This window comes from Pseudomassariella vexata (genome assembly GCF_002105095.1).
Source record: "Pseudomassariella vexata strain CBS 129021 chromosome Unknown BCR38scaffold_1, whole genome shotgun sequence".
Classification (NCBI taxonomy): domain Eukaryota; kingdom Fungi; phylum Ascomycota; class Sordariomycetes; order Amphisphaeriales; family Pseudomassariaceae; genus Pseudomassariella; species Pseudomassariella vexata.
In genome coordinates this window covers 867,949-880,011 of record NW_024467956.1, presented here as the reverse complement: position 1 = coordinate 880,011, position 12,063 = coordinate 867,949, and the positions used below count along the sequence as shown (strand labels likewise).

General features: G+C 50.9%; 4 protein-coding genes across 4 annotated transcripts; 1 reads left to right on the top strand and 3 right to left on the bottom strand.

The window, feature by feature from the left end:
- Positions 1-241: 241 nt before the first annotated feature.
- On the bottom strand, positions 242-699 carry BCR38DRAFT_316796 (uncharacterized protein; the record flags this gene model as incomplete). The annotated part of the gene is made up of 2 exons (XM_040854712.1): positions 242-565; positions 622-699. Coding segments are annotated over 2 exons (402 nt in total), but the record flags the coding sequence as incomplete, so codon positions are not given.
- A 3,186-nt stretch (positions 700-3,885) lies between these two features.
- On the bottom strand, positions 3,886-4,476 carry BCR38DRAFT_479641 (uncharacterized protein; the record flags this gene model as incomplete). The annotated part of the gene is made up of 4 exons (XM_040863178.1): positions 3,886-3,922; positions 3,997-4,180; positions 4,282-4,410; positions 4,464-4,476. 4 exons carry the CDS (start codon positions 4,474-4,476, stop codon positions 3,886-3,888), a joined length of 363 nt encoding a protein of 120 aa, XP_040720712.1.
- A 1,929-nt stretch (positions 4,477-6,405) lies between these two features.
- On the bottom strand, positions 6,406-8,953 carry BCR38DRAFT_329156 (tRNA synthetases class I (C) catalytic domain-containing protein; the record flags this gene model as incomplete). The annotated part of the gene is made up of 3 exons (XM_040854857.1): positions 6,406-7,458; positions 7,506-8,660; positions 8,723-8,953. 3 exons carry the CDS (start codon positions 8,951-8,953, stop codon positions 6,406-6,408), a joined length of 2,439 nt encoding a protein of 812 aa, XP_040720711.1.
- A 374-nt stretch (positions 8,954-9,327) lies between these two features.
- BCR38DRAFT_415964 (tRNA methyltransferase complex GCD14 subunit-domain-containing protein) lies at positions 9,328-11,162 on the top strand. The gene has a single exon (XM_040859069.1). It carries the CDS (start codon positions 9,636-9,638, stop codon positions 11,091-11,093), a length of 1,458 nt encoding a protein of 485 aa, XP_040720710.1. The 5' UTR covers positions 9,328-9,635; the 3' UTR covers positions 11,094-11,162.
- Positions 11,163-12,063: the final 901 nt, after the last annotated feature.

Sequence of the window (12,063 nt, the reverse complement as noted above, 5' to 3'; positions counted from 1 at the left end):
CTGACCACAGAGACTCTGCCGATTGAATTGGAGTGCCGAGTTTCGTGAACGGCTGCGCGTTCGCTTCCTTAAATTCACTTTTATCGCCGCTGGAGCCACGTTTCTTCCCGAGTCGGAAGAAGGCGAATGCGACGAGAGATATGATCGCAATGACGAGCACTACCACGCCAATTCCTATCCCCACCCGGGTGCCTGAGCTTAGCCCGCTATTGTCGCCCTCACCCAATTCGGATTCACGGCTTGACGAGTCGGAAGAGGACGGCGAGTCTGCAGCGGATGCTCTCGAGACTGTGTTCAAAGCTGCTGAGGCCGCTATTGCGCTGGACGATCCTACCGCCGAAGCTGCCGTGCTCGAGTCATTCTTCGACACTGACGCCGGATCCAAAGTGCCACAATGGGATTTGATATTGTCTTCGCACTCCCCCGTGGTCGTGGAGTCGCCATTTGCATTGTCTACACAGTTCTCGTATGCCTTGTCGCAGATGAACGTCGGCATTGTCTCGGTGTAGTATTGTAGGCCTGGCGCCGTGCTGTTGCCGCATATACAGGCATAGTCGAGCGTGTTCTGTGCACTAGTTAGCATGGCGACAGTCACCAATGGCTCTCAGTCCGGCAGCTCACGTGATCGCATGAGTTGGTATCTAGCCCGGTATCGCCACAGAGTAATGCGCAACTGCTGATTTGGCTGCTACACCATGATACTGTTCGAGGTTGTTCTTAGTCTCGGCGCCTGGGATGGACGGGGCAAGACTCACCTCGAGTCGCGATTTTGACTTCATTTGGATCAATGCTGATCTCCGAGTCCATCCGGCGTGCTAGGAAGACGCCCACGAGCAGCAGGTGCGAATGGCGCTCCATATTGACGACCTTATCCGCATCTGGTGCTTACGTCTGACCGAATCTCACACTGGCGACATTTCGTCACCTTCAGATCGACGTTGGAGATCGCGAGAGAGAGACATAGCAGAAACCGCAGGCCCCGATGCAGGTTGGCATTCTTTTCCAATCTGAGCCCATGAGGGATGCATACCCCTACTCGATTTAAGTCTAAAGGATAATTAGGAGTGGCGCAGCAGGCATAAACTGAAAGATACTATCTTGGCAGTTGACTTTAAATTAGGAAGGAGACCTATCAAACGTAAGGCAGCAGTACTGTGCTAGGCACAAGTCAGGGGTATGTTGGGATGTTATTAGGATGATGGAGTTTTGGTGGAGACGCGTCTATACTCAAAGGGGATTGACACTTTAGAGATGGGACTGTGCTCCTCGTATTATCGTACAGATAGGCTAGTCGGCACTCATTCCTATCGTTCCGCGTATTTGGCAGATGATGAAACCTTTTGCAGAGTCATGGTTCTAGAGGACTCGAGATAGAAAAGTGCGAACATCCGATGTTGGCTAAGCAAACCCATCTTGGGACTCACATGCATTTAGCAAGTCAACGTCTAAAACCTCTTCAAGCCTGCCAAGTCTACAGTTCCATTGAGAGATACAATACACACTTTAGGTCTTGGCCGATTATTTTGTTTCCAAGTGACCAACCAGAAGGTGTCTTCTTCGTACGAACAAACAGAGTAGAGCTATTACCGTATGAGGCACAACGGAACGCCCTACGTTGTTCATTCGCCTGCATACGCGAGCCATATGCAAGACAGCATCCAGCCAAGACCAGACTGCTTTGATCAAGCTGAAATTGCTCATGTTCGGAAACTCCAAAACAAACAGGCTTGTCCGAGTATCGAACCAGCAGGAATGGCATCCGAGCGGCCTCTTCTGTATCAATACGAGAAACTACCGACCCCCCAGACACATCTGGTTGCTCGAGATTCACCGCGGTGTCGATGCAACCGCGCCATTGAAGGCAGTCAGACCTTCGGGCCGTCGAACTTGACCATGACGACGCTCACCCCTCACGAAGCCTTGTCTTATAGATACGTGGGGAGAACAGGCAACCCCCGAGACGTTGACTGACGATTGTGCAACCTCTGCGCACAACAAGGAACTCGCAAGCGCATTGCGATATTTTCGCTCTATCAGCTGTCTCGAATGGGTCTGGGCCGATGCTGTATGCATAAATCAACAGGATGATGTTGAGAAGAGCCATCGAGTTCCCCTGATGGCCATGATATATCGGCATGCGTCACGGATTATGGTTTGGCTGGACGACGGAACTCAAAGCGTGGAGCTCGTGAAGCACACACACGGCGTCCCCCGCCGTGTCAGCGACAGGATAGATGCTGCCAGTGATGCAGAATAGATACGGTCCCAACTGTGACAGGTGGTGGGGTTTCCTTGATGTAGCCTTCATTATTGGATCATACAGGAGGCTGTCGTGAACCCAAAAAGCTCTGTTCTGCGGGATTTTCGAGTTGCCCGGGGAGGGCTATTTCAAAGCTGCGATCACTGCCATCTTGGATCCGTGACTGGAGCGTCGCTACCGAATTGTTGTATCCAGACGAGATGGAGTTGGATATTTGCCATCATTCCCTACACAGGTCCCGGATTGGGAAGACGCAACGTATCAAGACTGAGGTTCTGTACGGCGACAAGAAGCACCATGATACTCCCCCATCAGACTGACAGACTTGGCGCATAAGTAAAAGGGTTACGGAAAACCAAATGTCAATAATGCCGTTGCTGCTAACTCGAGAAAGCGACACATTATATCGACATCCTCATTCAGCTCTGACGGCTGAAAGTGTCTCGATGGCTATCTTCCAGATCTGGGATCGGCTTCTACATCTACAAGACGAGGGCCGGGCTGGTCTTAAAAGAGATCTATATACAGACCCTCTAGCGCAAAACGCTTCGAGGATTTACTCTACCGTCATCAGCTACCCTTTCGATCCGACAAAGAACCTCCGGTATCAGCGAGCTTTAGAAATATACACCCTGACGACCAAGTCGCGCTAGTCGCGCTTACAAATATGGTGCTCGATGAGACGCGCAGATATCATTGGTAGAACGATCACAGCGACTGAGTGCCATTCCTGTGCAACCACGATTTCGATTGTGTTACGGATTTGGATGTATGCGACTTTGCAAAGTATTACCGCCGCGTATATTTCGTGGCGTACACCGACCTGTGCAACGTGCTTCGTCTCACAGAACGCAGCTGACACTACAACACTACGCGCGGCTACGTATCACCTGGCAGTCTCCTGAGGATCAAACGGACCTCGCTCTTGACGAATAAGTGCGAGAAGATCTGATATAACCAGTGCTCACTGTATTTCTGGTAGGAATGAGACAATGCCGCCCTGAGGGATGTGACAACTTCGCTACTGTTTGAGGATGACCGTGCGGCTGCTGATGTGGCAACATGGGTCTTTACAGAGTAACATTGCTGTTCCTGGCCAACAGGCTTAGGCCATACCAATCAGGTCTTCCCAGTATAAGTTGCGGAGAACTTCAATTCTAGGAAGGAGCAGTTTGCATTACCCTTAAACTTGATCTTTGGAAGTTTATCTTGATGATGTACTTTGGGGTATGCTTCGATTATTGGGACATCAACTGAATGAGTCAAGGTATGGATAGAGCGCTATTTTCGTTGTAACGGAGAAATGTACTTAAGATGAGTTTTAATTCGATACTAGAATCCGATGCAACACCTCCGTAGCAGTCATGTGAAGCTCATGTTGACAAGCTCGATACGGCGAGTATGTACCAAGAACATGTCATGTAATTGTCAATGTTTCTGATGGTACACCATCATCGACTAATTCAAGCCAAAGAGCCAATACAGTACTTGTCATGCACCATTCATCTCAGCTGTATTTCACACATGTGGGAAGCTTATCGACGTGGCTGTTGTACTGATTTTTATTTTACTTAAGCTAGCTCCAATATGTTCAGACTATTTGTATTCATCCCGAACTTAGGCGTCTAGTAGTCCATAGACTCGTGGCGGTGCGAGTTATTACTGTGACAACAGAGTTAATAGTGGAGTTGTGAAAGAGCGTGCATGGTGTGGGATAAGTGTGTGCAGTAACTTACGGGTTGTAATGCTCCTCGTTACCGTACTGCTGCTCGTACAGGTGTTCGGCCTGCTTCTTGGCGTGGTGCTTGGCCTTCTCCTGATCGACGTAGTCGAGGCCCTTGGTCTCGATGAGCTTGTCGACCTCGGCGCCGGCAATGCCAGCGAGAATCTCCTTGGCGAAGGCGTGGCTGACAGTCTTACCTGTTGGGGATATCAGAGTCAGCAAAGGGAGGATGAAGAATTGAGGAATGGTTGGAAGGCCAGGGTAAATAATGTGAAGGGGAATCGTGAAGAGTGCTTACCCTCCTTGCGTTGACGGTCCTCGAACAGCTTCATGGCCTCGAAAGCGGCACCGCCACCAATAACCTCATGGCTCAGGTGCGACTCGTGCTCGCCGTTGTAGACTTCGTCGCGCTTCTCTTTGGCTTCGCCTGTTGTTGGTCAGTAACGGTGAAGTCTACCCAGGCAATTCAGAACCACGAACCGAATCCGAACATTTTGAATAAGTTTGTTGGTGGTGGTAGTGGTTGAGATTTGAATGGATAAAATTGTTCGACCGTAATGAGTATGAGGGCAACAAACCTGGTGCGAAGACGAAGGGAAGAGCTGACTTATATACACCGAGATCCTACAACCTCGCCAGCCAGAAGGACACCAAGGCAACCTGCTTGCTCCATCCCCTCCTGGGTTAGGAAGGGTCCTGGGGTGGACACATGTGTGTTGGAGCCGGTGGGTCAATTGGCTCAGACGCAGGCTCAGTGCAGTCGTGCGCACATCAGTCGACGAGATATCTGGCCAGTAGTCATTAGTATGCAGTTTTACTGACCCCTCTTCGTTAGCCACCTCAAAGGTTTGCGGCGAAACTGGCCCAATACGTATTTCAGACAACGGGAGAGCGCCGGCCAGCCGGTTATTCGAACTGGGAATTCCTGAGACCCCAGAGCTTGTTTTCACGCCACTGGCGATCTGGCGGGTTTCCCTGGAATCGCTGAAAGGCATTGAGCTTGCTTGTGGTCGTTATCATTGACATCTCTCAAGATTCATGGAATCGGTGTTTGGCGCGAGTCCAATTGCTGAATTGCCAAAGCTCAGGGTCCATGGCTAGAGCTACCGGCCGTGGTTCCATCTCTTGACATCTAGTATCCACAGAGTGGCATCAGAATCTTGTTCCTGGACAATCCAGCCCAATACAAACCGTCAAGTGGGTTTCAGCTACCCCGCCCATGCGGACGGCCCTTGGACGTCATGGACTGTCTTGATCAAGGTAGCTTGGTAGAAGGTGATGGAACCGTGCTACTGGTCAGCGGTCACTCTGCACTGCCAGCGTGTTGTTCTCAAGGTTCCTGCTGGGTCAATAGTCTGTTAGCTGGCGTGCTGAAACGTCCGAAGCGTCGTCATCCGAGCTGGCTCTGATCGTTGACATCACATCAAAGCTCTGCGGCCTTGATCCGAGTCCAGAAGAGATGAACACGAGCCTGCACTCCCGCCACCTTCGCGTCAAGTTGGTCAAGCTTTGCCCTGGTTTCCCTGGGATGCCTCGCCGGCTATGGGATGGCGCAGCTGAGCATAGTATCCAACTTTGCCGAAAGCCGGGATTCATTGCATGGGCTTGCTTCACAACTAATGGACGTGCCGAATAAAAGCTCGACTGGTGATGTCATGTCTTCTTCTAATTTAAAGATCCGTCTACTATATATCTCGAACCACCGTTTTCAGGTTTGACGAGGAGAAAGTCAAATCGATTCCCGGTGTTATGCAAGACTCCTACTGCCAAGAGATGTCCCCCGTGTCTTGGCCATCTTGGCAAATGCTTATTTTAGGGATGTTCCCCAGGACAGCCATGGGGGTCCTTGCCGATCATCACCTAATCAGCAATGAACTTTCCATGAATGTAACACTTGACGAGCTGTGCGTCAGATCAAGCGGTGAAGTGTATACATCGCCAGTGACAAGTTTGATTTTCATCAGGATGAGTGATGAGTCTCGGAGATTTTGAGGTTTTCATTGTTTCGGCGGGACCCCCCACTTGCCTCACCAGTGCACAAAATACATGAACTTCACGTTGGTGACAATACGCCCGCCACTGACAGACTTTGAGTGGCCATGAGCCATAGTATTATTTTCATACTTGGTATCGGGAAGTGGTTAGAGACCGGTGCTTGGTTATGTGTTACACATTAAGCATCATAAACTTTTCATTCACTCATAACTTTTGGCTATCCCACTCTCGTACGTCCACACTGGCCTCCGCAGCGACCAGGCTAAGACAGCCTGGCAGAGAAATGAGAATAGTCAGTAGCACGGAGTGGCTTACTCCATGTCTACCTTGCCATTTGACCTAGCAAAGGACTACCTATCTCTCTTCACCTCAAAACAACGCCCCTCTATGGCCACAGATCCCCGTTTCCGTTTCCTTTTTGTCATCACTATGCAGTACCCCCACCAAACTTGGCAACCCACTCCTCATGAACTTTCTTTTGCTTATCCCAGTCCTTCCTCAGCTTCTTTAACTGACTCTTCGGCACCTCACTCCCATCCCTCAGCTTCGTCGGCATGCCCTCAACATCCCACTCCCCATACCGTGCATCAGCCTTGAAAATATCCTCCGGCTTCACCCTAGCCTTCTCCCACTTCTCTGCCTCGGCTTGTTCCCTCGCAAGTTTTGCCTCTTCTTTGGCGCGCGCGCGCTCTGCCTCCTTAGCCTCTTTCTCCCTACGTGCGGCGATCAGTTCCGCAGTGGGGATGAACTTGATCAGGGAGGGAAGATCAGTCCTATCGTCGAGGTATACGCCGATGTTCGTGAGATCAGAGTCGCGTATGCGATCACTGAGGGCGAGAATCTGTTTCTTGATATCTGTTGGTGTGGTTGGTGCAATACGTCGCAGTTCGTCTCGGATGCGAGAAACGGCCCGTAGATATGGGAGGCCTAGTTGTTCAGGGTCTCTGATACCAGAGGCAGCGAGAGCATCGAACTCGGGATCGGGAGACTGAGTCAGAAGTTGAGCTAGTGTGTCGGAGAAGACACCGCTGTCGAGAGATTTTGCGTCTTTGGCTACGGCAGCATGAACATCCTTGTAGGGCTGTACGGATATCGCAGGCTCGAGGTTGGCGGCAGCAGCAGCAGAAACCCAGCCCAGACCGTCGTAAGGAGGCTTTGCATTGGAATCCAACCCGAGGATGCCGACGATCTTAGTTACCCACCGGGCAATCGCTTCGACGGCGAGTAAATCCAGATCTGTTGGGTGTTCGTTTATGTGGATGTTCGCTTTTCGGATCATGCCAAGGATGACCTGCATGACTTGAGGGGTATCAAAAGAATTTGTAAAAGCGGCCTCGAGATCTTTCTTGGCTTGCTCCAAGTCGGCCAGCAAGCCGTCTGCAGGCTTGTGGCTAATGGAGAGGTTCTTGACGTCTCCCTGGATTACTTCTGGTGTTCCACTAGCTTCGGCGAGCAACGACTTCGTGTTTACGAAGTAGTTCTGCGGCTGTTAGCATGTGCTCATTCTCAGATGACTCCTGTACTCACGTTAACGGTGCTCTCCCAGTTGTCAGCTTGTGTCCTCATGTCTGGAGATATTTCCACGCCGTCATTCCATCTACCGAGAAGGAAAACAATGCGCATCGATCGGCTGGTGTAATTGGACGCTAACGCATCTTTGATGGTCTGGAAGTTCTTGAGCGATTTCGACATTTTGGATCCCGAAATAGACAGGTGTCCCATGTGCAAGAAGTAGTTCACCCAAGTGTGCTCATGGCCACCCTGGCAATAGTATGCTTCGCTCTGGGCCAGCTCATTGTCATGATGAGGGAAAGCTAGATCAATACCACCGGAGTGGATGTCCATTCGCTGCCCCAAGACGTGTGACGCCATGACGGAGCACTCAATATGCCAGCCAGGCCTACCATTGCCCCATTTGCTCGGCCAGTATGGCTCGCCTGCTTTGGACTTCTTCCACAAGGCGAAATCACTGGGGCTCTTCTTAGCGCCAAGGCTCTTAGACAGCGATCCCTCGCCCTCTTCCTGCAGATCCTTGTCATTTCGACTTTCGGGCTTCAGCCTGGCATATGTGTTGCCAGCCTTCTCGAACGCAGCAATGTCGAAATACACGGACCCATCCGCTTCATAGGCAAAACCTCTGTCGACGAGACGCTCCACGAACTTCGCAATCTGTGGCACATAGTCCGTGACCTTGGTCACGACGTCAGGTCGGAGAACGTTCAACGCGTCCATGTCATCAGTAAATTCGTTCTCCATGTACTGGGTCAAGTCGGTGAATATAGTCTGATCGCTCGTGTCGATGGTCTCCTTGTAGAGCGAGTCCAAATATGGCAGCAGAATCTCATCTGCCATGCCGAAAATGGTGTTCTTGCTTAAGGCAATGACTGCTTGTGTCATGTTGCTGATATGCATCTTGAGCTTCGCCTCAGCATCGCCGGGCTTCCCCTCGCCGGTAATGGTGCCTCCCGCCAGAACATTGCCATAGGCGACGGTCCTTCGCTCAATGTAATTTTTCACGTCCAGCTCTTGGTCTTTCCACGTCTCGGGGTCTATCAGCTTGGGAAGATTGCTTTGAGCGTAAGCCTTGAAGGCAGTTTTACCAAGCTCGAGAGTTTCGGCTTCCGTGTACGGCTTCTTCTTTTCGAGATCGAGCAGTCGCTGTCGGCGGGCCTTAATGATAATCTTGATGCACATACATTAGTATGCCGCCGCCAAAAGAATGTAGCAGAATGCACTGCGCCCACCTTATCGTCCACGTCGGTAATGTTCATGACGAACTTGACGTCGAAGCCGAAATAGTCCTTCAAGATGCGCCGGATGATGTCGGTCGACACATAGTTGCGCGCATGGCCCAAATGGCTCTGGTCGTAGACTGTCGGCCCGCAAGCATACCATGACACCTTTCCCGGATGAATTGGCTTGAAGGGGACAGGCGGTCCTGGCTTCAGCGAATTGTGCACCTTGATCGAATCCATGGCGGGGCAGGTTGTGACTCCTCTGTAGCGGGAAAATACGGCTCGAGGTACTATTGGCGGGCGCTGGATGAGTCCAAAGAAGGAGTTCATCAAGACTCGAGCTGAAAGAAAGGCGCCCGTGAAGTGAGGGGTCGAAAGGGGGGCAGCTGTGTCATATATACTCAGCTATCGGGAAGCATCGAATCTTTGAGTCACCTAAAATCCAACTTAATTGAACAAGACGTGCAATTACTGGTCCCGCGTCTTAGCGTTACAGGGGGACTCCCGGATGGTTAGTCATCAGCCTCGCATTAGCTTCGAGGCCAGCCACAGACCCCGCCTTGTAAGAACGGAGAGACTTGACGAAGTTAAATATACTACAATGGTTTCACCGTGGTAGGCATGAATATATCAAATATGATGCTTATTTCATGAGAGAAAATTCTTGCATGTGATGTGATAACTACGATGCATTATGAAACCTCTGGTCATGATGCGGTTGCCCCAGTGAAAAATTGTCAAACGGAATTTGAAGCTATCCATGTTAGCACCGTAGCTGAAGGTGCTTTTAGCGGGGTTATGCCACGATCTCCCCGCAGATCGCCGGGTTTGATTTTGGGCAATTTGACAGCCTTGCTTGATTTTTTTAGCTAGTCGCCGTCTAAATCTCGAGCAAATCGGCTTCGAGATTCAACTCAGTTCAATGGCGAAAGTATCGCCCTTCCTCGACCCAGGCGTCCATACAGCCCAGAACGGTCTCGCAATCGTCCATTTATCCCGCGACAATCTTGAGCCAGTTATTCTCAACGGCGAAGTTGGTGCCGCGGATGGCTACGCTGAAGGACGAGTGATCAACACGCGTTTCGGCTCTTTCCCGCACTCGACCCTCATTGATCAACCATGGGGCTCCCAAATAAGGGCCTCAGTTGTCGACACAGGAACAAGAGGGAGAAAGAGAAAGCCAGATGAAGAAGAGACTGCAGGAGTCGGCTCGGCCGCGGCAACGCCCAAAAACGTCAAGACAGCCACCAGTGGCTTCGTACACGTCCTGCCACCGACACCAGAACTATGGACTACAAGTCTTCCCCACAGAACACAAGTTGTGTATACGCCAGATTACAGCTACATTCTGCATCGTATACGAGCACGGCCGGGCACGAGGATTATCGAGGCAGGCGCAGGAAGCGGTAGCTTTACTCACGCATCTGCAAGAGCCGTTTATAATGGTTATTTCAGTGATTCAAATGGACACATGGCCAAGGAATCCTCCACTGGAAAAGTCTTCAGCTACGAGTTCAATGAGGACCGCTTCCACAAGATGCAACAGGAAGTTGAAGACCATGGATTGAGCGGCGTGGTCGAGGTTACCCACCGAGATGTCTATAACGACGGGTTTTTCGTGAATGGTCAAAGCCCTGATGTCGACTGTGTGTTTCTGGATCTCCCGGCTCCATGGAAGGCATTGCCCCATTTATCTCGTGGTCCTCGTTCCCCTCTGCGAAAGGATCGAAGTGTGCACCTCTGCACATTCTCGCCGTGTATTGAACAGGTCACCCAAACGGTGGAAGTCATGAGGCGATTGGGATGGATGGACATCGAAATGGTGGAGGTCTCCCACAAGCGCATCTCCGTTTTGCGAGAAAGGGTAGGCCTCAATATGCCCACCGAAAGAGGGTCCAACCAGTCGGCTTACGACGTAGCTGAAGCCGTGCAAAGACTCAGAGAGGTAGAAGGGAGGTTCAAGGAATTCCATGGTCGGTCTCTGAAGATGGATGTGGTCGATGATGTGGACATGGAGGAAGAGGGTGACGCGAATGTCACTGAGAATGGCGTAAATGGTTCCAATGCAGAAGGCACCACAAAACCTCCTTTCATGCTTGGGAGGCTCATCCATCGCACTGAGCCAGAGATCAAGACGCATACCTCGTATCTTGTCTTTGCCATCCTACCCCAGGAATGGACGGAAGAGCAGGAGGCAGCAGCCTTCGAGAAATGGCCTTGCGGCAATGAAAATAAAGTCATCGGCAGCATAGGCAAGGAGGCTCGGAAGCAAGAGAAACGCGAGATGCTACAAGGGAAGAAGAAGAAGCGAACAAAGGATGATAACGAGGGCGCAAGTGCGGGTAGAGACGCGAAAAAACCAAAGCTAGAAGACCCATAGGTTGGTTGTACGGAATAACGATACCCCATTGCTATAAAATACATGGAACAGCTATTGTTGCCTACAGGGTATGTCAGTGACATGCCATTTTGTCAAGGGTTCCTAGTGACAAGCAACCGGACCCTCCATTACGTCAATGCGGTGGGATCCAGTTGCATGCCTACCGCCGCTTCAGTACCAGCCATTTATGCTGTTAGACGAAGCCAGAACAATGGTTACAATGTATCTCTATTCAAATCCGCGTCAAGTGTACCGAGATCATGGTACAAGCCCCCATCTAGGTTCAGCAGCTCCTAGCTCTGGGACCGCCTCCCAAAGCAAAGCAAAACTCCAACGGAGATGACGAGAAATACAGTAGTGAAAATCTATTCGAAATACCTGAGCCTCTTCTTACAATACTGATATAATTCGCAATTTCCATCCCTCATGCGTATACATAGGACTTAAACCCCCTACGAAATGCCCGTCGTGACGCTTCTGTACGTGATGGACGATAGCTAGTTCTGGGGCTCGGTCAGCATGCTTGTCGTTTCCGGCTTCCGGTGGGGGTTTTATGCTCTGGAGGCGGAGTGACTGCTTGTGAGAGCGCTGAAAAAGGAAAAGAGTACGAAGGACCGTTGGAAACCGGGGGGTATTGTCCGGCTGCGACTCTGTCTTCCAATACGCCTGATGCTACGTCTGCGCCTACAATTCGTGTGAAACTACGAGCTGGGACGATTGCAGGCAAGGATCGTGTTACACCATACGAACCTATGTGTAAAGGGCGGACAGGGAGTGGGGCACGGAGGCTGCAAGACGGGAGGGAGGCATGAAATCGGATAAGGGAAACTCGCAGCTCTACTCCATATGGTGTGACCAATAAACACGATAGAAACGGATCAAACGCTATGTAAAGCGAGTGGGAATGCTGGATTCTGGCCGGCCGACTATCCATCGTCGATACATTTGACACAGATTGCTGGATAGTTTC

Bases quoted from the DNA above. Each gene is read 5' to 3' on its own strand.
- BCR38DRAFT_415964 (XM_040859069.1), top strand. From the start codon at position 9,636: ATGGCGAAAGTATCGCCCTTCCTCGACCCAGGCGTCCATACAGCCCAG.